The sequence below is a fragment of the Oncorhynchus masou genome, unplaced genomic scaffold (genome assembly GCF_036934945.1).
Source record: "Oncorhynchus masou masou isolate Uvic2021 unplaced genomic scaffold, UVic_Omas_1.1 unplaced_scaffold_1299, whole genome shotgun sequence".
NCBI lineage: Eukaryota > Metazoa > Chordata > Actinopteri > Salmoniformes > Salmonidae > Oncorhynchus > Oncorhynchus masou.
Genome location: NW_027002843.1, coordinates 144,010 through 170,672, shown reverse-complemented (window position 1 = coordinate 170,672; position 26,663 = coordinate 144,010). Strand labels below are relative to the sequence as shown.

The 26,663-nt window shown below is 48.7% G+C and overlaps 1 protein-coding gene across 1 annotated transcript; it reads left to right on the top strand.

Moving 5' to 3' along the window:
• On the top strand, positions 1-22,569 carry LOC135530247 (methionine synthase-like; the record flags this gene model as incomplete). The annotated part of the gene is made up of 10 exons (XM_064958600.1): positions 1-121; positions 661-742; positions 2,796-2,894; positions 5,834-5,909; positions 6,911-7,066; positions 10,229-10,425; positions 12,166-12,366; positions 16,420-16,612; positions 16,912-17,024; positions 20,045-22,569. Coding segments are annotated over 10 exons (1,325 nt in total), but the record flags the coding sequence as incomplete, so codon positions are not given.
• Between the last annotated feature and the right edge of the window lie 4,094 nt (positions 22,570-26,663).

Here is a 26,663-nt window from a genome sequence, read left to right as displayed (position 1 = left end):
ACATCATCGGTCTGTCTGGCCTCATCACGCCCTCGCTGGATGAGATGATCTACGTTGCCAAGGAGATGGAGCGGCTTGGGATGAAGACCCCACTGCTGATCGGAGGGGCCACCACCTCCAAGTAAGACACACAGACACCATGACCTTTCAACTCGCTACTTCCTGGCCCCTTTGTTGACCCTGTGTCTGATGTGATGCGTCTCTCAACACACACGTCATTATCTTCACCATGACCTTTCAACTCACTACTTCCTGGCCCCTTGTTGACCCTGTGTCTGATGTGATGCGTCTCTCAACACACACGTCATTATCTTCACCATGACCTTTCAACTCGCTACTTCCTGGCCCCTTGTTGACCCTGTGTCTGATGTGATGCGTCTCTCAACACACACTGTCATTATCTTCACCATGACCTTTCAACTCGCTACTTCCTGGCCCCTTTGTTGACCCTGTGTCTGATGTGATGCGTCTCTCAACACACACGTCATTATCTTCACCATGACCTTTCAACTCGCTACTTCCTGGCCCCTTGTTGACCCTGTGTCTGATGTGATGCGTCTCTCAACACACACGTCATTATCTTCACCATGACCTTTCAACTCGCTACTTCCTGGCCCCTTGCTGGCCCTGTGTCTGATGTGAAGCCTCTGTGTGTAACAGGACCCACACGGCAGTGAAGATCGCTCCCCGTTACAGCTGTCCTGTGGTGCATGTTCTGGATGCTTCCAGGAGTGTGGTGGTGGTACGTACACTACACTTCCTGTTCTCACTTAGTACAGCCCAAACTACACTGACTAGACACTACACTTCCTGTTCTCACTTAGTACAGCCCACACTGCACCGACTAGACACTACACTGACTAGACACTACACTTCCTGTTCTCACTTAGTACAGCCCACACAACACTGACTAGACACTACACTTCCTGTTCTCACTTAGTACAGCCCACACTACACTGACTAGACACTACACTTCCTGTTCTCACTTAGTACAGCCCACACTGCACCGACTAGACACTACACTGACTAGACACTACACTTCCTGTTCTCACTTAGTACAGCCCACACTGCACCGACTAGACACTACACTTCCTGTTCTCACTTAGTACAGCCCACACTGCACTGACTAGACACTACACTTCCTGTTCTCACTTAGTACAGCCCACACTACACTGACTAGACACTACACTTCCTGTTCTCACTTAGTACAGCCCACACTACACTGACTAGACACTACACTTCCTGTTCTCACTTAGTACAGCCCACACTGCACCGACTAGACACTACACTGACTAGACACTACACTTCCTGTTCTCACTTAGTACAGCCCACACTACACTGACTAGACACACTACACTTCTTGTCTGTAGATACTGTAGTCCTCACTTAGTACTGCCCACACTACACTTCCTGTCAGTAGATGCTGTGGTCCTCACTTGTCAGTGTCCTCCGTGTTGTTGTCTCTGCCAGTGTCCTCCGTGTTGTTGTCTCTGCCAGTGTCCTCCGTGTTGTTGTCTCTGCCAGTGTCCTCCGTGTTGTTGTCTCTGCCAGTGTCCTCCGTGTTGTTGTCTCTGCCAGTGTCCTCCGTGTTGTTGTCTCTGCCAGTGTCCTCCGTGTTGTTGTCTCTGCCAGTGTCCTCCGTGTTGTTGTCTCTGCCAGTGTCCTCCGTGTTGTTGTCTCTGCCAGTGTCCTCCGTGTTGTTGTCTCTGCCAGTGTCCTCCGTGTTGTTGTCTCTGCCAGTGTCCTCCGTGTTGTTGTCTCTGCCAGTGTCCTCCGTGTTGTTGTCTCTGCCAGTGTCCTCCGTGTTGTTGTCTCTGCCAGTGTCCTCCGTGTTGTTGTCTCTGCCAGTGTCCTCCGTGTTGTTGTCTCTGCCAGTGTCCTCCGTGTTGTTGTCTCTGCCAGTGTCCTCCGTGTTGTTGTCTTTGCCAGCGTCCTCCGTGTTGTTGTCTCTGCCAGCGTCCTCCGTGTTGTTGTCTCTGCCAGCGTCCTCCGTGTTGTTGTCTCTGCCAGCGTCCTCCGTGTTGTTGTCTCTGCCAGCGTCCTCCGTGTTGTTGTCTCTGCCAGCGTCCTCCGTGTTGTCTCTGTCAGCGTCCTCCGTGTTGTCTCTGTCAGTGTCCTCCGTGGTGTTGTCTCTGTCAGTGTCCTCCGTGGTGTTGTCTCTGTCAGCGTCCTCCGTGTTGTTGTCTCTGTCAGCGTCCTCCGTGTTGTCTCTGTCAGCGTCCTCCGTGTTGTCTCTGCCAGCGTCCTCCGTGTTGTCGTATCTGCCAGCGTCCTCCGTGTTGTCGTCTCTGCCAGCGTCCTCCGTGTTGTCGTCTCTGCCAGCGTCCTCCGTGTTGTCGTCTCTGCCAGCGTCCTCCGTGTTGTCGTCTCTGTCAGCGTCCTCCGTGTTGTCGTCTCTGTCAGCGTCCTCCGTGTTGTCGTCTCTGTCAGCGTCCTCCGTGTTGTCGTCTCTGTCAGCGTCCTCCGTGTTGTCGTCTCTGTCAGCGTCCTCCGTGTTGTCGTCTCTGCCAGCGTCCTCCGTGTTGTCGTCTCTGTCAGCGTCCTCCGTGTTGTCGTCTCTGTCAGCGTCCTCCGTGTTGTCGTCTCTGTCAGCGTCCTCCGTGTTGTCGTCTCTGTCAGCGTCCTCCGTGGTGTCGTCTCTGTCAGCGTCCTCCGTGGTGTCGTCTCTGTCAGCGTCCTCCGTGGTGTCGTCTCTGCCAGCGTCTTCCGTGTTGTCGTCTCTGCCAGTGTCTTCCATGTTGTCTCTGTCAGTGTCCTCAGCTGTTAGATGAGCCTCCATGTTGTTGTCTCTTCAGTGTTCCCAGCTGCTTGATGAGAATGTGAAGGAGGAGTTCTTTGAGGAGACGACAGAGGAGTACGAAGACATCAGACAGGACCACTACGACTCTCTAAAGGTGAGGAACACAAACACACACAGAGACAAACATACGCACTTAACACACACACTGGACCACTACAACACTCTGAAATCATTGGATGAAATCAAGGGCTCTGAATTAGGAACAGACTGTCCAGTTCTGGAACAGTCATGAAGGGAGGAGTTGTTCCAGTCTAGAAGGGAGGAGTTGTTCCAGTCTAGAAGGGAGGAGTTGTTCCAGTCTAGAAGGGAGGAGTTGTTCCAGTCTAGAAGGGAGGAGTTGTTCCAGTCTAGAAGGGAGGAGTTGTTCCAGTCTAGAAGGGAGGAGTTGTTCCAGTCTAGAAGGGAGGAGTTGTTCCAGTCTAGAAGGGAGGAGTTGTTCCAGTCTAGAAGGGAGGAGTTGTTCCAGTCTAGAAGGGAGGAGTTGTTCCAGTCTAGAAGGGAGGAGTTGTTCCAGTCTAGAAGGGAGGAGTTGTTCCAGTCTAGAAGGGAGGAGTTGTTCCAGTCTAGGAGGGAGGAGTTGTTCCAGTCTAGAAGTGAGGAGTTGTTCCAGTCTAGAAGGGAGGAGTTGTTCCAGTCTAGAAGGGAGGAGTTGTTCCAGTCTAGAAGGGAGGAGTTGTTCCAGTCTAGAAAGGAGGAGTTGTTCCAGTCTAACAGACTGTCCAGTCCTGGAATAGTCTAGAAGGTAGTTGTCCCAGGCCACAGTTGCAGGGTTAGTATTACTACATGTGATGAATCCTGGCCCTATCACTATACAGCTGATTCCTGGCCCTATCACCATACAGCTGATTCCCGGCCCTATCACCATACAGCTGATTCCCGGCCCTATCACCATACAGCTGATTCCCGGCCCTATCGCCATACAGCTGATTCCCGGCCCTATCGCCATACAGCTGATTCCCGGCCCTATCGCCATACAGCTGATTCCCGGCCCTATCGCCATACAGCTGATTCCCGGCCCTATCGCCATACAGCTGGTTCCCGGCCCTATCGCCATACAGCTGGTTCCCGGCCCTATCGCCATACAGCTGGTTCCCGGCCCTATCGCCATACAGCTGGTTCCCGGCCCTATCGCCATACAGCTGGTTCCCGGCCCTATCGCCATACAGCTGGTTCCCGGCCCTATCGCCATACAGCTGGTTCCCGGCCCTACAGCTGGTTCGCCATACAGCTGGTTCCCGGCCCTATCGCCATACAGCTGGTTCCCGGCCCTATCGCCATACAGCTGGTTCCCGGCCCTATCGCCATACAGCTGGTTCCCGGCCCTATCGCCATACAGCTGGTTCCCGGCCCTATCGCCATACAGCTGGTTCCCGGCCCTATCGCCATACAGCTGGTTCCCGGCCCTATCGCCATACAGCTGGTTCCCGGCCCTATCGCCATACAGCTGGTTCCCGGCCCTATCGCCATACAGCTGGTTCCCGGCCCTATCGCCATACAGCTGGTTCCCGGCCCTATCGCCATACAGCTGGTTCCCGGCCCTATCGCCATACAGCTGGTTCCCGGCCCTATCGCCATACAGCTGGTTCCCGGCCCTATCGCCATACAGCTGGTTCCCGGCCCTATCGCCATACAGCTGGTTCCCGGCCCTATCGCCTGGTTCCCGGCCCTATACAGCTGGTTCCCGGCCCTATCGCCATACAGCTGGTTCCCGGCCCTATCGCCATACAGCTGGTTCCCGGCCCTATCGCCATACAGCTGGTTCCCGGCCCTATCGCCATACAGCTGGTTCCCGGCCCTATCGCCATACAGCTGGTTCCCGGCCCTATCGCCATACAGCTGGTTCCCGGCCCTATCGCCATACAGCTGGTTCCCGGCCCTATCGCCATACAGCTGGTTCCCGGCCCTATCGCCATACAGCTGGTTCCCGGCCCTATCGCCATACAGCTGGTTCCCGGCCCTATCGCCATACAGCTGATTCCCGGCCCTATCGCCATACAGCTGATTCCCGGCCCTATCGCCATACAGCTGATTCCCGGCCCTATCACCACACAGCTGATTCCCGGCCCTATCACTATACAGCGGATTCCTCTGATGGGTGGATGAATCCTGGCCCTATCACCGTACCGCTGGTTCCCGGCCCTATCACCGTACCGCTGGTTCCCGGCCCTATCACCGTACCGCTGGTTCCCGGCCCTATCACCGTACCGCTGGTTCCCGGCCCTATCACCGTACCGCTGGTTCCCGGCCCTATCACCGTACCGCTGGTTCCCGGCCCTATCACCGTACAGCGGGTTCCCGGCCCTATCGCCATACCGCTGGTTCCCGGCCCTATCGCCATACCGCTGGTTCCCGGCCCTATCGCCATACCGCTGGTTCCCGGCCCTATCGCCATACCGCTGGTTCCCGGCCCTATCGCCATACCGCTGGTTCCCGGCCCTATCGCCATACCGCTGGTTCCCGGCCCTATCGCCATACCGCTGGTTCCCGGCCCTATCGCCGTACCGCGGGTTCCCGGCCCTATCGCCGTACAGCGGGTTCCCGGCCCTATCGCCGTACAGCGGGTTCCCGGCCCTATCACCGTACAGCGGGTTCCCGGCCCTATCACCGTACAGCGGGTTCCCGGCCCTATCACCGTACCGCTGGTTCCCGGCCCTATCACCGTACCGCTGGTTCCCGGCCCTATCACCGTACCGCTGGTTCCCGGCCCTATCACCGTACCGCTGGTTCCCGGCCCTATCACCGTACCGCTGGTTCCCGGCCCTATCACCGTACCGCTGGTTCCCGGCCCTATCACCGTACCGCTGGTTCCCGGCCCTATCACCGTACCGCTGGTTCCCGGCCCTATCACCGTACCGCTGGTTCCCGGCCCTATCACCATAATCAGTGGTTTGATGATGCGTTGATGAATCCTGGTCCTCAACACTGGTCCAGGGCCATAGCTGGTAGTTTGGTACACTACTCTGTAATGGCTGGGCTGTCTGAGAGCTGTTCAGGTAGATGATGACAGGAGTCTCTGTGTGTCTGTGTTCTCAGGAGAGGCGCTTCCTGTCTCTAGCCCAGGCCAGGGAGAAAGGACTCCATGTGGATTGGCTTTCTGGGGCCAAACCAGGTACGACACTAATTCACTGGGATCAACTGTCCTTCGGGACTCCAGGAAGTCATTTGTGTGCTTGTCATTGAAAAGATGAGGCTTATTTCTGTCTGACCGATGTAGGTCATATTTTGATAGAATATACCTTGACTATGGTGACTGATCCTCTCTCTCCCTCTCTCCTGCCCTCTCTCTCCCTCTCTCTCCTGCTCTCTCGCTCTCCCGCTCTCCTGCCCTCTCTCTCTCCCCCTCTCTCCTGCCCTCTCTCTCTCCTGCCCTCTCTCTCTCCCGCCCTCTCTCTCTCCCGCTCTCCTGCCCTCTCTCTCTCCCGCTCTCCTGCCCTCTCTCTCTCCCGCTCTCCTGCCCTCTCTCTCTCCCGCTCTCCTGCCCTCTCTCTCTCTCTCTCCTGCCCTCTCTCTCTCTCCTGCCCTCTCTCTCTCTCCTGCCCTCTCTCTCTCTCCTGCCCCTCTCTCTCTCCTGCCCTCTCTCTCTCGCTCTCCTGCCCTCTCTCTCTCTCCCGCTCTCCTGCCCTCTCTCTCTCTCCCGCTCTCCTGCCCCCTCTCTCTCTCCCGCTCTCCTGCCCTCTCTCTCTCTCCCGCTCTCCTGCCCTCTCTCTCTCCCGCTCTCCTGCCCTCTCTCTCTCTCCTGCTCTCCTGCCCTCTCTCTCTCTCCCGCTCTCCTGCCCTCTCTCTCTCTCCCGCTCTCCTGCCCTCTCTCTCTCTCCCGCTCTCCTGCCCTCTCTCTCTCCCGCTCTCCTGCCCTCTCTCTCTCTCCCGCTCTCCTGCCCTCTCTCTCTCTCCCGCTCTCCTGCCCTCTCTCTCTCTCCCGCTCTCCTGCCCTCTCTCTCTCCTGCCCGCTCTCCTGCTCTTTCTCTCTCTCTCTCTCTCTCCTGCCCGCTCTCCTGCCCTCTCTCTCTCTCTCTCTCTCTCTCTCTCTCTCTCTCTCTCTCCTGCCCGCTCTCCTGCCCTCTCTCTCTCTCTCTCCCCCTCCCTCCCTCCCTCTCTCCCTCCCCCTGTCAGTGTGTCCTCAGTTCCTGGGTACCCGTGTGTTTGAGGGGTATGACCTGCGGAGGCTGGTGGACTATATCGACTGGAAGCCTTTCTTTGACGTGTGGCAGCTTAGAGGGAAGTACCCTAACAGAGGGTACCCCAAGATCTTTAAGGACACAACCGTGGGTACGTAGAGGACATAGAGATGCAATGCTTTCTCCATTCGAGTGTTGTGATTGTATTTCTATGGAGAAGGTGCATTCCTGCCATCCCTTCAGACCGTTTAGAAGCTTGTGTAGGTACAACAGGTGTAATATAATATTGTACCTGTGGTTGATTGACTGATAGATAATAATGTTATAATGAACCTGTACAGGTGAGGAGACTGATGGATTATAATGAACCTGTACAGGTGAGGAGACTGATAGATAATAATGTTATAATGAACCTGTACAGGTGAGGAGACTGATAGATAATAATGTTATAATGAACCTGTACAGGTGAGGAGACTGATGGATTATAATGTTATAATGAACCTGTACAGGTGAGGAGACTGATAGATTATAATGTCATAATGAACCTGTACAGGTGAGGAGGCTGATGGATTATAATGTTATAATGAACCTGTACAGGTGAGGAGACTGATAGATTATAATGTTATAATGAACCTGTACAGGTGAGGAGACTGATAGATTATAATGAACCTGTACAGGTGAGGAGACTGATAGATGATAATGTTATAATGAACCTGTACAGGTGAGGAGACTGATAGATTATAATGTTATAATGAACCTGTACAGGTGAGGAGACTGATAGATAATAATGTTATAATGAACCTGTACAGGTGAGGAGACTGATGGATTATAATGTTATAATGAACCTGTACAGGTGAGGAGACTGATAGATTATAATGTTATAATGAACCTGTACAGGTGAGGAGACTGATAGATTATAATGTTATAATGAACCTGTACAGGTGAGGAGACTGATAGATAATAATGTCATAATGAACCTGTACAGGTGAGGAGACTGATAGATTATAATGTTATAATGAACCTGTACAGGTGAGGAGACTGATAGATAATAATGTCATAATGAACCTGTACAGGTGAGGAGACTGATAGATTATAATGTTATAATGAACCTGTACAGGTGAGGAGACTGATAGATAATAATGTCATAATGAACCTGTACAGGTGAGGAGACTGATAGATTATAATGTTATAATGAACCTGTACAGGTGAGGAGACTGATAGATAATAATGTCATAATGAACCTGTACAGGTGAGGAGACTGATAGATAATAATGTTATAATGAACCTGTACAGGTGAGGAGACTGATAGATTATAATGAACCTGTACAGGTGAGGAGACTGATAGATGATAATGTTATAATGAACCTGTACAGGTGAGGAGACTGATAGATTATAATGTTATAATGAACCTGTACAGGTGAGGAGACTGATAGATAATAATGTTATAATGAACCTGTACAGGTGAGGAGACTGATGGATTATAATGTTATAATGAACCTGTACAGGTGAGGAGACTGATAGATTATAATGTTATAATGAACCTGTACAGGTGAGGAGACTGATAGATTATAATGTTATAATGAACCTGTACAGGTGAGGAGACTGATAGATAATAATGTCATAATGAACCTGTACAGGTGAGGAGACTGATAGATTATAATGTTATAATGAACCTGTACAGGTGAGGAGACTGATAGATAATAATGTCATAATGAACCTGTACAGGTGAGGAGACTGATAGATTATAATGTTATAATGAACCTGTACAGGTGAGGAGACTGATAGATAATAATGTCATAATGAACCTGTACAGGTGAGGAGACTGATAGATTATAATGTTATAATGAACCTGTACAGGTGAGGAGACTGATAGATAATAATGTCATAATGAACCTGTACAGGTGAGGAGACTGATAGATTATAATGTTATAATGAACCTGTACAGGTGAGGAGACTGATGGATTATAATGTTATAATGAACCTGTACAGGTGAGGAGACTGATGGATTATAATGAACCTGTACAGGTGAGGAGACTGATAGATTATAATGAACCTGTACAGGTGAGGAGGCTGATAGATGATAATGTTATAATGAACCTGTACAGGTGAGGAGACTGATAGATAATAATGTCATAATGAACCTGTACAGGTGAGGAGACTGATAGATTATACTGTCATAATGAACCTGTACAGGTGAGGAGACTGATAGATTATAATGTTATAATGAACCTGTACAGGTGAGGAGACTGATAGATTATAATGTTATAATGAACCTGTACAGGTGAGGAGACTGATAGATTATAATGTTATAATGAACCTGTACAGGTGAGGAGACTGATAGATAATAATGTTATAATGAACCTGTACAGGTGAGGAGACTGATATATTATAATGTTATAATGAACCTGTACAGGTGAGGAGGCTGATAGATGATAATGTTATAATGAACCTGTACAGGTGAGGAGACTGATAGATAATAATGTCATAATGAACCTGTACAGGTGAGGAGACTGATAGATTATACTGTCATAATGAACCTGTACAGGTGAGGAGACTGATAGATTATAATGTTATAATGAACCTGTACAGGTGAGGAGACTGATAGATTATAATGTTATAATGAACCTGTACAGGTGAGGAGACTGATAGATTATAATGTTATAATGAACCTGTACAGGTGAGGAGACTGATAGATAATAATGTCATAATGAACCTGTACAGGTGAGGAGACTGATAGATTATAATGAACCTGTACAGGTGAGGAGACTGATAGATGATAATGTTATAATGAACCTGTACAGGTGAGGAGACTGATAGATAATAATGTCATAATGAACCTGTACAGGTGAGGAGACTGATAGATTATAATGTTATAATGAACCTGTACAGGTGAGGAGACTGATAGATTATAATGTTATAATGAACCTGTACAGGTGAGGAGACTGATAGATTATAATGAACCTGTACAGGTGAGGAGACTGATAGATTATAATGTTATAATGAACCTGTACAGGTGAGGAGACTGATAGATTATAATGTTATAATGAACCTGTACAGGTGAGGAGACTGATAGATTATAATGAACCTGTACAGGTGAGGAGACTGATAGATTATAATGTCATAATGAACCTGTACAGGTGAGGAGACTGATAGATTATAATGTCATAATGAACCTGTACAGGTGAGGAGACTGATAGATTATAATGTTATAATGAACCTGTACAGGTGAGGAGACTGATGGATTATAATGTTATAATGAACCTGTACAGGTGAGGAGACTGATAGATAATAATGTTATAATGAACCTGTACAGGTGAGGAGGCTCGGAGGGTGTTTGACGACGCCCAGCGGCTCCTCAACAGACTGATAGATAATAAGGGTCTCTGGGGGCGTGGCCTGGTTGGCTTCTGGCCCGCCCAGAGTGTAGGAGACGACATCCAGGTGTACGAACATGACGTCACACCTCGCTCCTCCACGCCCCTCGCCACTTTCTACGGACTACGCCAACAGGTGAGTAGCATCTCGCCACCTTCTACGGACTACGCCAACAGGTGAGTAGCATCTCGCCACCTTCTACGGACTACGCCAACAGGTGAGTAGCACCTCGCCACGTTCTACGGACTACGCCAACAGGTGAGTAGCACCTCGCTACCTTCTACGGACTACGCCAACAGGTGAGTAGCACCTCGCCACGTTCTACGGACTACGCCAACAGGTGAGTAGCATCTCGCCACCTTCTACGGACTACGCCAACAGGTGAGTAGCACCTCGCCACGTTCTACGGACTACGCCAACAGGTGAGTAGCATCTCGCCACGTTCTACGGACTACGCCAACAGGTGAGTAGCATCTCGCCACCTTCTACGGACTACGCCAACAGGTGAGTAGCACCTCGCCACGTTCTACGGACTACGCCAACAGGTGAGTAGCACCTCACCACCTTCTACGGACTACGCCAACAGGTGAGTAGCACCTCGCCACGTTCTACGGACTACGCCAACAGGTGAGTAGCACCTCGCTACCTTCTACGGACTACGCCAACAGGTGAGTAGCACCTCGCTCCGCCCCTCGCCACCTTCTACGGACTACGCCAACAAGTGAGTAGCACCTCACCACCTTCTACGGACTACGCCAACAGGTGAGTAGCACCTCGCCACCTTCTACGGACTACACCAACAGGTGAGTAGCACCTCGCTCCACCACGCCCCTCACCACCTTCAACAGACTACGCCAACAGGTGAGTAGCACCTCGCCACCTTCTACAGACTACGCCAACAGGTGAGTAGCACCTCGCTCCGCCCCTCGCCACTTTCTACAGACTACGCCAACAGGTGAGTAGCAGGGAGATCTGGAACAGGGTGTGTTAGTTCATGGTGTGTGTGTGGGCGGGGTCTGTGTGTGTGTGGGCGGGGTCTGTGTGTGTGGGCGGGGTCTGTGTGTGTGCGGGGTCTGTGTGGGCGGGGTCTGTGTGGGCGGGGTCTGTGTGTAGGGGGCGGGGTCTGTGTGCGTCTGTGTTCAATTAATTTCCATGTATAAATCTATAACAAGTAGGGCTGTCCACGACAACAACAAAAAATCTTGGTCGACCCAGAATCATCTGTTCTTTTCGACCAATCGGTTGATCTAACTGTTAAAACGTATTTTTCCATATTTAGAAACTGTGTGTTTAAATCAAATCAACTACATTCACTGAGCTGGTCTGATGCTTTAAGCACACTGTTTGATGAAATAATTCAGACACACTTGACTCGAGGGATTCCAACCAGCAATTGATTTGATTGTTGCTCTGTGTTTAAAAAAACAGCTTGTGACTGTGACTAGCAACCGCTGTCTCTCTCTCCTCCCTGCTGTCTCTCTCTCCTCCCTGCTGTCTCTCTCTCCTCCCCGTTATCTCTCTCTCCTCCCCGCTATCTCTCTCTCCTCCCCGCTATCTCTTAGTCCACTCAGACAGGCCTCTATAATGGATTAGTCCACTCAGACAGGCCTCTATAATGGATTAGTCCACTGAGACAGACCTCTATAATGGATTAGTCCACTGAGACAGGCCTCCACAATGGATCAGTCCAATCAGACAGGAGCCAATCAGAAAGGTGTCTTGTACACCAATTGTTTAGATTTTGTTGCTACTGCTCAACTTAAAGACATCTGGGTCGACCAACAGTCTATGGACCAATCAATGGAAACAGCAGACTAAATGGGGTCAACCCTAACAACAAGCATGTATTGTGAGATAACTGTGTTTGTCTTGCAGGCAGAGAAGGACAGTGCCAGCTCAGACCCCTACTACTGCCTGTCCGACTTCGTGGCCCCGAGGGCCAGCCGTGTGTCGGACTACATGGGGATGTTTGCTGTAGCTGTGTTCGGGGCGGAGGAGCTGAGCAAACAGTTTGAGACCCAGGGAGACGACTACAACAGTATCATGGTGAAGGCTCTGGCTGACCGCCTGGCTGAGGTACGGACTCTAGTGTCGCTATACTGAGGTACGGACTCTAGTGTCACTATACTGAGGTACGGACTCTAGTGCCGCTATACTGAGGTACGGACTCTAGTGCCGCTATACTGAGGTACGGACTCTAGTGCCGCTATACTGAGGTACGGACTCTAGTGCCGCTATACTGAGGTACGGACTCTAGTGTCGCTATACTGAGGTACGGACTCTAGTGCCGCTATACTGAGGTACGGACTCTAGTGCCGCTATACTGAGGTACGGACTCTAGTGTCGCTATACTGAGGTACGGACTCTAGTGTCGCTATACTGAGGTACGGACTCTAGTGTCACTATACTGAGGTACGGACTCTAGTGTGACTATACTGAGGTACGGACTCTAGTGTGACTATACTGAGGTACGGACTCTAGTGTGGCTATACTGAGGTACGGACTCTAGTGTCGCTATACTGAGGTACGGACTCTAGTGTCGCTATACTGAGGTACGGACTCTAGTGTCGCTATACTGAGGTACGGACTCTAGTGTCGCTATACTGAGGTACGGACTCTAGTGTCGCTATACTGAGGTACGGACTCTAGTGTCACTATACTGAGGTACGGACTCTAGTGTGACTATACTGAGGTACGGACTCTAGTGTCGCTATACTGAGGTACGGACTCTAGTGTCACTATACTGAGGTACGGACTCTAGTGTCGATATACTGAGGTACGGACTCTAGTGTCGCTATACTGAGGTACGGACTCTAGTGTCGCTATACTGAGGTACGGACTCTAGTGTCGCTATACTGAGGTACGGACTCTAGTGTCGCTATACTGAGGTACGGACTCTAGTGTCGCTATACTGAGGTACGGACTCTAGTGTCGCTATACTGAGGTACGGACTCTAGTGTCGCTATACTGAGGTACGGACTCTAGTGTCACTATACTGAGGTACGGACTCTAGTGCCGCTATACTGAGGTACGGACTCTAGTGCCGCTATACTGAGGTACGGACTCTAGTGTCGCTATACTGAGGTACGGACTCTAGTGTCGCTATACTGAGGTACGGACTCTAGTGTCGCTATACTGAGGTACGGACTCTAGTGTCGCTATACTGAGGTACGGACTCTAGTGTTACTGTATTGACACCTAGCTGATGTAATAGGAAGCGATACATGACAGACTGATCACTACAGGCCAATAGGAATCCATACATGACAGACTGATCACTACAGGCCAATAGGAAGCCAGACATGACAGACTGATCACTACAGCCCAATAGGAATCCATACATGACAGACTGATCACTACAGCCCAATAGGAAGCGATACATGACAGACTGATCACTACAGGCCAATAGGAAGCCAGACATGAGACTGATCACTACAGCCCAATAGGAATCCATACATGACAGACTGACCACTACAGGCCAATAGGAATCCATACATGACAGACTGATCACTACAGCCCAATAGGAAGCCAGACATGACAGACTGATCACTACAGCCCAATAGGAATCCATACATGACAGACTGATTACTACAGGCCAATAGGAATCCATACATGACAGACTGATCACTACAGCCCAATAGGAATCCATACATGACAGACTGATCACTACAGCCCAATAGGAATCCATACATGACAGACTGATAACGACAGGCCAATAGGAATCCATACATGACAGACTGATAACTACAGGCCAATAGGAATCCATACATGACAGACTGATAACTACAGGCCAATAGGAAGCCAGACATGACAGACTGATAACTACAGGCCAATAGGAATCCATACATGACAGACTGATCACTACAGCCCAATAGGAATCCATACATGACAGACTGATCACTACAGGCCAATAGGAAGCGATACATGACAGACTGATCACTACAGCCCAATAGGAATCCATACATGACAGACTGATCACTACAGCCCAATAGGAAGCGATACATGACAGACTGACCACTACAGCCCAATAGGAATCCATACATGACAGACTGATCACTACAGCCCAATAGGAATCCATACATGACAGACTGATCACTACAGCCCAATAGGAAGCGATACATGACAGACTGATAACGACAGGCCAATAGGAATCCATACATGACAGACTGATCACTACAGGCCAATAGGAATCCATACATGACAGACTGATCACTACAGCCCAATAGGAATCCATACATGACAGACTGATCACTACAGCCCAATAGGAATCCATACATGACAGACTGATCACTACCGGCCAATAGGAAGCGATACATGACAGACTGATAACTACAGCCCAATAGGAATCCATACATGACAGACTGATCACTACAGGCCAATAGGAATCCATACATGACAGACTGATCACTACAGCCCAATAGGAATCCATACATGACAGACTGATCACTACAGCCCAATAGGAATCCATACATGACAGACTGATCACTACCGGCCAATAGGAAGCGATACATGACAGACTGATAACTACAGCCCAATAGGAATCCATACATGACAGACTGATAACTACAGCCCAATAGGAATCCATACATGACAGACTGATCACTACAGCCCAATAGGAATCCATACATGACAGACTGATCACTACAGCCCAATAGGAAGCCAGACATGACAGACTGATAACTACAGGCCAATAGGAATCCATACATGACAGACTGATAACTACAGGCCAATAGGAATCCATACATGACAGACTGATAACTACAGGCCAATAGGAATCCATACATGACAGACTGATCACTACAGCCCAATAGGAATCCATACATGACAGACTGATAACTACAGGCCAATAGGAAGCCATACATGACAGACTGATCACTACAGGCCAATAGGAATCCATACATGACAGACTGATCACTACAGCCCAATAGGAAGCCATACATGACAGACTGATAACTACAGGCCAATAGGAAGCCATACATGACAGACTGATAACTACAGGCCAATAGGAAGCCATACATGACAGACTGATCACTACAGGCCAATAGGAATCCATACATGACAGACTGATCACTACAGCCCAATAGGAATCCATACATGACAGACTGATAACTACAGGCCAATAGGAATCCATACATGACAGACTGATAACTACAGCCCAATAGGAATCCATACATGACAGACTGATCACTACAGCCCAATAGGAATCCATACATGACAGACTGATCACTACAGCCCAATAGGACTCCATACATGACAGACTGATAACTACAGGCCAATAGGAAGCCATACATGACAGACTGATAACTACAGGCCAATAGGAATCCATACATGACAGACTGATCACTACAGCCCAATAGGAATCCATACATGACAGACTGATAACTACAGCCCAATAGGAATCCATACATGACAGACTGATAACTACAGGCCAATAGGAATCCATACATGACAGACTGATAACTACAGCCCAATAGGAATCCATACATGACAGACTGATCACTACAGCCCAATAGGAATCCATACATGACAGACTGATCACTACAGCCCAATAGGAATCCATACATGACAGACTGATAACTACAGGCCAATAGGAATCCATACATGACAGACTGATAACTACAGCCCAATAGGAATCCATACATGACAGACTGATAACTACAGGCCAATAGGAAGCCATACATGACAGACTGATAACTACAGGCCAATAGGAAGCCATACATGACAGACTGACCACTACAGCCCAATAGGAATCCATACATGACAGACTGATAACTACAGCCCAATAGGAATCCATACATGACAGACTGATAACTACAGGCCAATAGGAAGCCATACATGACAGACTGATCACTACAGCCCAATAGGAAGCCATACATGACAGACTGATCACTACAGCCCAATAGGAAGCCATACATGACAGACTGATCACTACAGCCCAATAGGAAGCCATACATGACAGACTGATCACTACAGCCCAATAGGAATCCATACATGACAGACTGATAACTACAGCCCAATAGGAAGCGATACATGACAGACTGATAACTACAGGCCAATAGGAAGCCACTAATAGGTGAACAGTGAGAGTCCATGAGAAGCTGAAGGTCTGTGCGTCTCCCCGTCCGCCAGGCGTTTGCCGAGGAGCTCCACGCCAGGGTGCGTCGGGAGCTGTGGGGCTACAGCGTGGAGGAGAACCTCCCGGCAGAGGACATGCACAGGATCCGATACGAGGGCATCAGGCCAGCCGCAGGATACCCCTCCCAGCCCGACCACACTGAGAAGACCGCCATGTGGACGCTGGGCGAGGTAGAGGAGAAGACGGGTAAGGCCTCTTCCTCACACCTCCTCTCCCTTTCATCTGATCTGATCTGAAACACCTGACCAGGTGAAAGACAGTCTAATGAGGAGCGTCCAAATCATATTGTTTCCACTTGTCCAGTCTTTTCCTATCAGTGCAGATGAATGTCTAATTGAGATGTGGGGGGGGCGTAGAGTAGTTTCTGCATTATAGACTTCGTTCTGTGTTGGTTGGCTTTTTATGACTGATGGCGACCCCCAAAACCCGCTTGAGGAAGTCTCTAGATGAGGTTCTGACGGCGACGATGTCCCATGTTTTTCCAGGTATCAAGTTGACTGAGTCTCTGGCCATGACCCCAGCAGCTGCCGTCTCTGGGCTGTACTTCTCTCATCCTAAAGCTACCTACTTCGCAGTGGGAAAGATCACCAGAGAACAGGTACTGATACAAGCTCAGGATAGGATTGTTGTTACGTAACTGATTAACAACCCACCACAAGGGGGTGCTGTTTTCAAACCCCACTGACACTTGGGCCTAAGGCACTGTTCATCCTACGTTCAAGAGGCGTCACTACAGTCCTTGGTTCAAATCCTGTCTGACTGTCTAAAAGCTCTACAGTTGTGTTTTTGGTTTGCTAATTTAGTAGCACGTTAGCCTATCTAGCTAAGTGGTTAGCTTCTTCCAAAATCAAGCGTTTGCCTCGTGACAGCAGAGAATCCCCTCCCCTCCTGAATCAAGAGCCTTGCTATCTAATATATATGTAGCATTTTTGAGTGTACTTGTATAGTTTAGGTCAGAAACTGTCCAAAATGCGCTCGTTAACATTTAGTTAGCGTTCTCTATGGGATTTTACATGTACTTGGGGCGGCAGGTAGCCTAGTGGTTAGAGCGTTGGACCAGTAACCAGCAGGTAGCCTAGTGGTTAGAGCGTTGGACCAGTAACCAGCAGGTAGCCTAGTGGTTAGAGCGTTGGACCAGTAACCAGCAGGTAGCCTAGTGGTTAGAGCATTGGGTCAGTAACCAGCAGGTAGCCTAGTGGTTAGAGCATTGGACCAGTAACCAGCAGGTAGCCTAGTGGTTAGAGCGTTGGACCAGTAACCAGCAGGTAGCCTAGTGGTTAGAGCGTTGGACCAGTAACCAGCAGGTAGCCTAGTGGTTAGAGCGTTGGACCAGTAACCAGCAGGTAGCCTAGTGGTTAGAGCGTTGGACCAGTAACCAGCAGGTAGCCTAGTGGTTTGAGCGTTGGACCAATAACCAGCAGGTAGCCTAGTGGTTAGAGCGTTGGACCAGTAACCAGCAGGTAGCCTAGTGGTTAGAGCGTTGGACCAATAACCAGCAGGTAGCCTAGTGGTTAGAGCGTTGGACCAGTAACCAGCAGGTAGCCTAGTGGTTAGAGCGTTGGACCAATAACCAGCAGGTAGCCTAGTGGTTAGAGCGTTGGACCAGTAACCAGCAGGTAGCCTAGTGGTTAGAGCGTTGGACTAGTAACCAGCAGGTAGCCTAGTGGTTAGAGCGTTGGACCAGTAACCAGCAGGTAGCCTAGTGGTTAGAGCGTGGGACTAGTAACCAGCAGGTAGCCTAGTGGTTAGAGCGTTGGGCCAGTAACCAGCAGGTAGCCTAGTGGTTAGAGCAGGTAGCCTAGTGGTTGGAGCGTTGGACCAGTAACCAGCAGGTAGCCTAGGGGTTAGAGCGTGGGGCCAGTAACCAGCAGGTAGCCTAGTGGTTGGAGCGTTGGACCAGTAACCAGCAGGTAGCCTAGTGGTTAGAGCAGGTAGCCTGGTGGTTAGAGCGTTTAACCTGAAACGTTGCTGGATTGAATCCCCGAGCTGAACAAGGTAAAACTCTGTCGTTCTGCCCCTGAACAAGGCAGGTAACCTCCACTGTTCCCCGGTAGACCGTCATTTTAAATCACAATGTGTTCTTAACTGACTGCCATTACCAAGTACCCATCAGTCTATATACCATTCATACAGAGACAGTGTTCTGCCAGCACCATCATTACACTAGAATAGGTTCATCTGAGCAGTGTGGGTGTCGCATACCCGCCGTCGTGAGAGTCAGGGATGCCACCGTTGTCGTGAGGGTCAGGGATACCCGCCGTCGTGAGGGTCAGGGATGCCACCGTTGTCGTGAGGGTCAGGGATGCCACCGTTGTCGTGAGGGTCACGGATGCCCGTCGTCGTGAGGGTCAGGGATGCCCGTCGTCGTGAGGGTCAGGGATGCCACCGCCGTCGTGAGGGTCAGGGATGCCACCGCCGTCGTGAGGGTCAGGGATGCCCTCCGTCGTGAGGGTCAGGGATGCCACCGCCGTCGTGAGGGTCAGGGATGCCACCGCCGTCGTGAGGGTCAGGGATGCCACCGCCGTCGTGAGGGTCAGGGATGCCCTCCGTCGTGAGGGTCAGGGATGCCACCGCCGTCGTGAGGGTCAGGGATGCCACCGCCGTCGTGAGGGTCAGGGATGCCCTCCGTCGTGAGGGTCAGGGATGCCCGCCGTCGTGAGGGTCAGGGATGCCCGCCGTCGTGAGGGTCAGGGATGCCCGCCGTCGTGAGGGTCAGGGATGCCCGCCGTCGTGAGGGTCAGGGATGCCCGCCGTCGTGAGGGTCAGGGATGCCACCGCCGTCGTGAGGGTCAGGGATGCCCGCCGTCGTGATGGTCAGGGATGCCCGCCGTCGTGATGGTCAGGGATGCCCGCCGTCGTGATGGTCAGGGATGCCACCGCCTTCGTGAGGGCCAGGGATGCCACCGCCTTCGTGAGGGCCAGGGATGCCCTTCGTCGTGAGGGTCAGGGATGCCACCACCGTGCTACAGTGGTACTCATAAATATTGTTCAAGGTTGGCAGGTCTGTACAAGTCTCATCACCTACTTGGTATGTCATGACATTATGTTAATGGTGGTAATGTGTGGTATGTCATGACATTGTTAATGTGTGGTATGTCATTACATTGTTAATGTGTGGTATGTTAATGTGTGGTATGTCATGACATTGTTAATGTGTGGTAGGTTAATGTGTGGTAGGTTAATGTGTGTTATGTTAATGTGTGGTAGGTTAATGTGTGGTATGTCATGACATTGTTAATGTGTGGTAGGTTAATGTGTGGTAGGTTAATGTGTGGTAGGTTAATGTGTGGTATGTTAATGTGTGGTAGGTTAATGTGTGGTAGGTTAATGTGTGGTAGGTTAATGTGTGATATGTTAATGTGTGGTAGGTTAATGTGTGGTATGTCATGACATTGTTAATGTGTGGTAGGTTAATGTGTGGTATGTCATGACATTGTTAATGTGTGGTATGTCATGACATTGTTAATGTGTGGTATGTCATGACATTGTTAATGTGTGGTAGGTTAATGTGTGTTATGTTAATGTGTGGTATGTCATGACATTGTTAATGTGTGGTAGGTTAATGTGTGGTAGGTTAATGTGTGGTAGGTTAATGTGTGGTATGTCATGTTACCACAGGTGGAGGACTATGCTGGGAGGAAAGAGATGCCAGTGTCTGAGGTGGAACGCTGGCTGGGGCCAATCCTGGGCTACGACACTGACTGACAGTGATACTTCAACCAATCCTGGGCTTCGACACTGACTGACAGTGATACTTCAACCAATCCTGGGCTACGACACTGACTGACAGTGATACTTCAACCAATCCTGGGCTACGACACTGACTGACAGTGATACTTCAACCAATCCTGGGCTACGACACTGACTGACAGTGATACTTCAACCAATCCTGGGCTACGACACTGACTGACAGTGATACTTCAACCAATCCTGGGCTACGACACTGACTGACAGTGATACTTCAACCAATCCTGGGCTACGACACTGACTGACAGTGATACTTCAACCAATCCTGGGCTACGACACTGACTGACAGTGATACTTCAACCAATCCTGGGCTACGACACTGACTGACAGTTAAACTTCAACCAATCCTGGGCTACGACACTGACTGACAGTGATACTTCAACCAATCCTGGGCTACGACACTGACTGACAGTGATACTTCAACCAATCCTGGGCTACGACACTGACTGACAGTGATACTTCAACCAATCCTGGGCTACGACACTGACTGACAGTGATACTTCAACCAATCCTGGGCTACGACACTGACTGACAGTGATACTTCAACCAATCCTGGGCTTCGACACTGACTGACAGTGATACTTCAACCAATCCTGGGCTACGACACTAATGCATCCACAACCACTACCTAGAAAACAGAGGCGCTGCTCAATGGTCATGTCTAGATGGGATACAGGTTTTGGCAAATTGACGTCAAAATTTGACAAATTCTAACCCTTTTCCCAACCTTAACCCAGTTCTCCCTAACCTGCTACGTTAGTTCTCCCTAACCTGCTACGTGAGTTCTCCCTAACCTGCTACGTTAGTTCTCCCTAACCTGCTACGTTAATTCTCCCTAACCTGCTACGTTAGTTCTCCCTAACCTGCTACGTTAATTCTCCCTAACCTGCTACGTGAGTTCTCCCTAACCTGCTACGTGAGTTCTCCCTAACCTGCTACGTGAGTTCTCCCTAACCTGCTACGTTAATTCTCCCTAACCTGCTACGTTAGTTCTCCCTAACCTGCTACGTGAGTTCTCCCTAACCTGCTACGTGAGTTCTCCCTAACCTGCTACGTTAGTTCTCCCTAACCTGCTACGTTAGTTCTCCCTAACCTGCTACGTTAGTTCTCCCTAACCTGCTACGTTAGTTCTCCCTAACCTGCTACGTTAGTTCTCCCTAACCTGCTACGTGAGTTCTCCCTAACCTGCTACGTTAGTTCTCCCTAACCTGCTACGTTAATTCTCCCTAACCTGCTACGTTAGTTCTCCCTAACCTGCTACGTTAGTTCTCCCTAACCTGCTACGTTAGTTCTCCCTAACCTGCTACGTTAGTTCTCCCTAACCTGCTACGTGAGTTCTCCCTAACCTGCTACGTTAGTTCTCCCTAACCTGCTACGTTAATTTTCCCTAACCTGCTACGTTTATTCTCCCTAACCTGCTACGTTAGTTCTCCCTAACCTGCTACGTTAATTCTCCCTAACCTGCTACGTTAATTCTCCCTAACCTGCTACGTTAATTCTCCCAACCTTAACCCAATTCTCCCTAACCTGCTAAGTTAATTCTCCCTAACCTGCTATGTTAGTTCTCCCTAACCTGCTACGTTAGTTCTCCCTAACCTGCTACGTTTATTCTCCCTAACCTGCTATGTTAATTCTCCCTAACTCCCTAACTTGCTACAAAAAGTAAATTCTGAAAAAATCTGCATCCCTTCTAGACCCTGCTTAGGGCCAGATAATAAAAAGAAACCTACACTTCTAGTGAATCAAGGCTCAACTTGAAAAAAAAACAAGTTTATTTTTTATAGCTATTTTCAAAATGGCCACCTGTCAGTTAAGAAATGGAGATGTTTTTATATGGTCTAACATTTTACAGTTTTAATATAACAGCTGTTGCCAATGTCATTTATACTTTATTCTGGCAATCACAATCTTAGATTTGAATAATTAACAGATACATATGGTTTAATTTCAGAATTGGATCATTAGGGACATATTAAGTTCTAGAAGACGTTAATTTCCTCAGCAGTTGTTTATTTGAGATTGTAGTTATGCTAATTAGATACAACTTGTTTACAAAATGTTTAATTAGTAAAAATGGTCTTCATCACAAAATGTACACTTACTTGACACGCCATATTAATGTCTACACCTCTATAAAAGGTACATGTTTTTATGAATGGATATTGTAAATTACGGATTTGAATGATTTGGATTGTTTCACAATTTGTCTTTAAAGAAATGTGCCAAAAACTATTGACTGACCAGTTATCATTGTCATTTTGCAATGTTATCGATTTATCCTGGAGGTGTCCACTATTTCTGAAAAGAAGTAGTGATTTATTTTATTTTATGAATGTTCTGAGATTACAGTGTTTGATCTGGAACCATATTCATTTAGTATAAAATAATTTACTCAGTATGTGGCTCTGTCTTGATGTCTGTTATATTATACGATTGCAAAACAACACTCGCTACAGCGCTTTTCACAGTTCATATACTATATTGGCTGGCCTTGTATTGAAATATTGATTGGTCGGAATATGCCTCCCGTGATAAAACGGCAACATTCCTGACATACCTCAAGCTAATCCTATTTTAACGATTTTTTTAATGACTCAATCAACCAGAATCTCCAACCACCGTCGGTGTACGACGCCGTTCTTCAATAACAGTAGAGTCGTATCTTCCTTCATCCGTTCACGTTGCTGCACCATCTGTTTTTAAATGATACCGGAAGAGGGAGCACAGTGATCATCTTCAAAGTCTCGGCTCACACACACCTGCACAACTCCTCCCCGTTTTGAATATGTAACCCGTCCAATGAGAGCGAGGCAACACATCCTGGGTTATTCTACAGCTCCGGTCAGCAGCATCCCCGGTGCTGCCTTCTGTCGCCTCCACACGGATACTCCGTTCGGCTCTGTCGGGTTTCTGTCGCGGACGGCAACTATGGCTGATGCGGGAGAAGCCGGCGAAGATGAAATCCAGTTCCTACGAACCGTAAGTGCATTTCTAAGCGATTACACTGTTCTAATATGTCGGTTTGATACTGCTGTTGGTTCGGTTGTAGATTTGTCTGCATCGCGTTAGATTCCTCCGGTTCGGTTCTGGCTGTTGGCGCAGAGTTTACCGCAAAGCTGCTTCGCCGCGCTGAGACTACAATTGACAGCTTTGTGTGTCATATCGTTATTTATGACTACATTTAATTTGACTTTAAGTTCACTAGATCTTAATGGATGTTGAACGTGATTCGTCATGACGATGTCGCATCATCCACATGCCATCTGGAATTCGCATCGTGGGTGTCAAAAGGATGGAGCGCCCGAGCTTGGGGTTTACTGTAAAAGTAGCCTACGGATGCCGAGGTGCTGAAACGGGACAAAGAAAGATAAACAATGATTCGATGTCACGGATTGAATTGTGAACACGGTAGTAGCTAATATCAATGGAGTAGGCGTTCTTGAGCCCTATGCTAAACACTGACTTTATAACACTTCTGCTCTCCCTTATCGATTCGCCACTGCAGTCAGCTGCATGCCGTGAGATGGGCTTGACAGTGAGGGGCGGGAGGTAGTTGTGATGAATAGGAAACTATATATTAATTCATAGTCTACTACTGGAAATGTGTTTTAACTATGTTATCTACCTGGTCAGTGTGTGTTTCTTAATCAACATCTTAATGCCAGTCCATCGAGGCTGTAATGCCAGTCCATCGAGGCTGTAATGCCAGTCCATCGAGGCTGTAATGCCAGTCCATCGAGGCTGTAATGCCAGTCCATTTAGGCTGTAATGCCAGTCCATTTAGGCTGTAATGCCAGTCCATCGAGGCTGTAATGCCAGTCCATTTAGGCTGTAATGCCAGTCCATTTAGGCTGTAATGCCAGTCTAGGCTGTAATGCCAGTCCATCTAGGCTGTAATGCCAGTCCATTTAGGCTGTAATGCCAGTCCATCTAGGCTGTAATGCCAGTCCATTTAGGCTGTAATGCCAGTCCATCGAGGCTGTAATGCCAGTCCATCGAGGCTGTAATGCCAGTCTAGGCTGTAATGCCAGTCCATCTAGGCTGTAATGCCAGTCCATCTAGGCTGTAATGCCAGTCCATCGAGGCTGTAATGCCAGTCCATCTAGGCTGTAATGCCAGTCTAGGCTGTAATGCCAGTCCATTTAGGCTGTAATGCCAGTCCATCTAGGCTGTAATGCCAGTCCATTTAGGCTGTAATGCCAGTCCATCTAGGCTGTAATGCCAGTCCATTTAGGCTGTAATGCCAGTCTAGGCTGTAATGCCAGTCCATCTAGGCTGTAATGCCAGTCCATCTAGGCTGTAATGCCAGTCCATTTAGGCTGTAATGCCAGTCTAGGCTGTAATGCCAGTCCATCTAGGCTGTAATGCCAGTCCATGTAGGCTGTAATGCCAGTCCATGTAGGCTGTAATGCCAGTCCATTTAGGCTGTAATGCCAGTCTAGGCTGTAATGCCAGTCCATCTAGGCTGTAATGCCAGTCCATCTAGGCTGTAATGCCAGTCCATCTAGGCTGTAATGCCAGTCCATCTAGCCTGTAATGCCAGTCCATTTAGGCTGTAATGCCAGTCTAGGCTGTAATGCCAGTCCATCGAGGCTGTAATGCCAGTCCATTGAGGCTGTAATGCCAGTCTAGGCTGTAATGCCAGTCCATCTAGGCTGTAATGCCAGTCCATCAGAATGTGGGAGCTGTTGTCCACATGTCTGTTTGCTTGCTTATGGAGGCTATTTTTTTAATTTAAATAATCATAATTTTCAATGTCATTTGATTGGCTGCTTTATTTAACATAATGACAATTGCTTAGATAGCAGCCCCTCTCCCCTCCTCTGCCCTGGGCTGATCTAGAAGCCCCTCCCCTCCTCTGCCCTGGGCTGATCTAGCAGCCCCCCCTCTGCTCTGGGCTGATCTTGAAGCCCCTCCCCCTCCTCTGGGCTGATCTAGCAGCCCCTCCCCCCTCCTCTGCCCTGGGATGATCTAGCAGCCCCTCTCCCCTCCTCTGCCCTGGGATGATCTAGCAGCCCCTCTCCCCTCCTCTGCCCTGGGCTGATCTAGCAGCCCCTCCCCCCTCCTCTGCCCTGGGCTGATCTAGCAGCCCCTCCCCCCTCCTCTGCCCTGGGCTGATCTAGCAGCCCCTCCCCCCTCCTCTGCCCTGGGCTGATCTAGCAGCCCCTCCCCCCTCCTCTGCCCTGAGCTGATCTAGCAGCCCCTCCCCCTCCTCTGCCCTGACAGTGAGATGAGGAGGAGAGATGTCTGTCTGTAGGCTAAACACAGGTGTTGGTTTGGCTTCAATCCAAATCAATACACATCTGTGTATGGTTTGTTAAACTTTACAATCATTGTTTTTTTTATTTTGACATACATTTTAAAGGACGAGTCTCAGCACCAGTCTTATGGAATTGGTCATATGTAGTCTAGGTTGTAGTCTCACCAGTCTGTTATAGAATTGGTCATATGTAGTCTAGGTTGTAGTCTCACCAGTCTGTTATAGAATTGGTCATATGTAGTCTAGGTTGTAGTCTCACCAGTCTGTTATAGAATTGGTCATATGTAGTCTAGGTTGTAGTCTCACCAGTCTGTTATAGAATTGGTCATATGTAGTCTAGGTTGTAGTCTCACCAGTCTTATAGAATTGGTCTTATGTAGTCTAGGTTGTAGTCTCACCAGTCTGTTATAGAATTGGTCATATGTAGTCTAGGTTGTAGTCTCACCAGTCTGTTATAGAATTGGTCATATGTAGTCTAGGTTGTAGTCTCACCAGTCTGTTATAGAATTGGTCATATGTAGTCTAGGTTGTAGTCTCACCAGTCTGTTATAGAATTGGTCATATGTAGTCTAGGTTGTAGTCTCACCAGTCTGTTATAGAATTGGTCATATGTAGTCTAGGTTGTAGTCTCACCAGTCTGTTATAGAATTGGTCATATGTAGTCTAGGTTGTAGTCTCACCAGTCTGTTATAGAATTGGTCATATGTAGTCTAGGTTGTAGTCTCACCAGTCTGTTATAGAATTGGTCATATGTAGTCTAGGTTGTAGTCTCACCAGTCTTATAGAATTGGTCTTATGTAGTCTAGGTTGTAGTCTCACCAGTCTGTTATAGAATTGGTCATATGTAGTCTAGGTTGTAGTCTCACCAGTCTGTTATAGAATTGGTCATATGTAGTCTAGGTTGTAGTCTCACCAGTCTGTTATAGAATTGGTCATATGTAGTCTAGGTTGTAGTCTCACCACCAGGCTGTCATAAAACTCAGCAAAAAAAGAAACGTCCTCTCACTGTCAACAGTGTTTATTTTCAGCAAACTTGTAAATATTTGCATGAACATAAGATTCAACAACAAACATAAACTGAACAAGTTCCACAGACATGTGACTAACAGAAATTGAATATCGTTTCCCTGAACAAAAGGGCGGGGGGGGGGGGGTCAAAATCAAAAGTAACAGTCAGTATCTGGTGTCGCCTAGAAATCAGTATCTGTGTTTGCTTAGAAATTCTAAGGG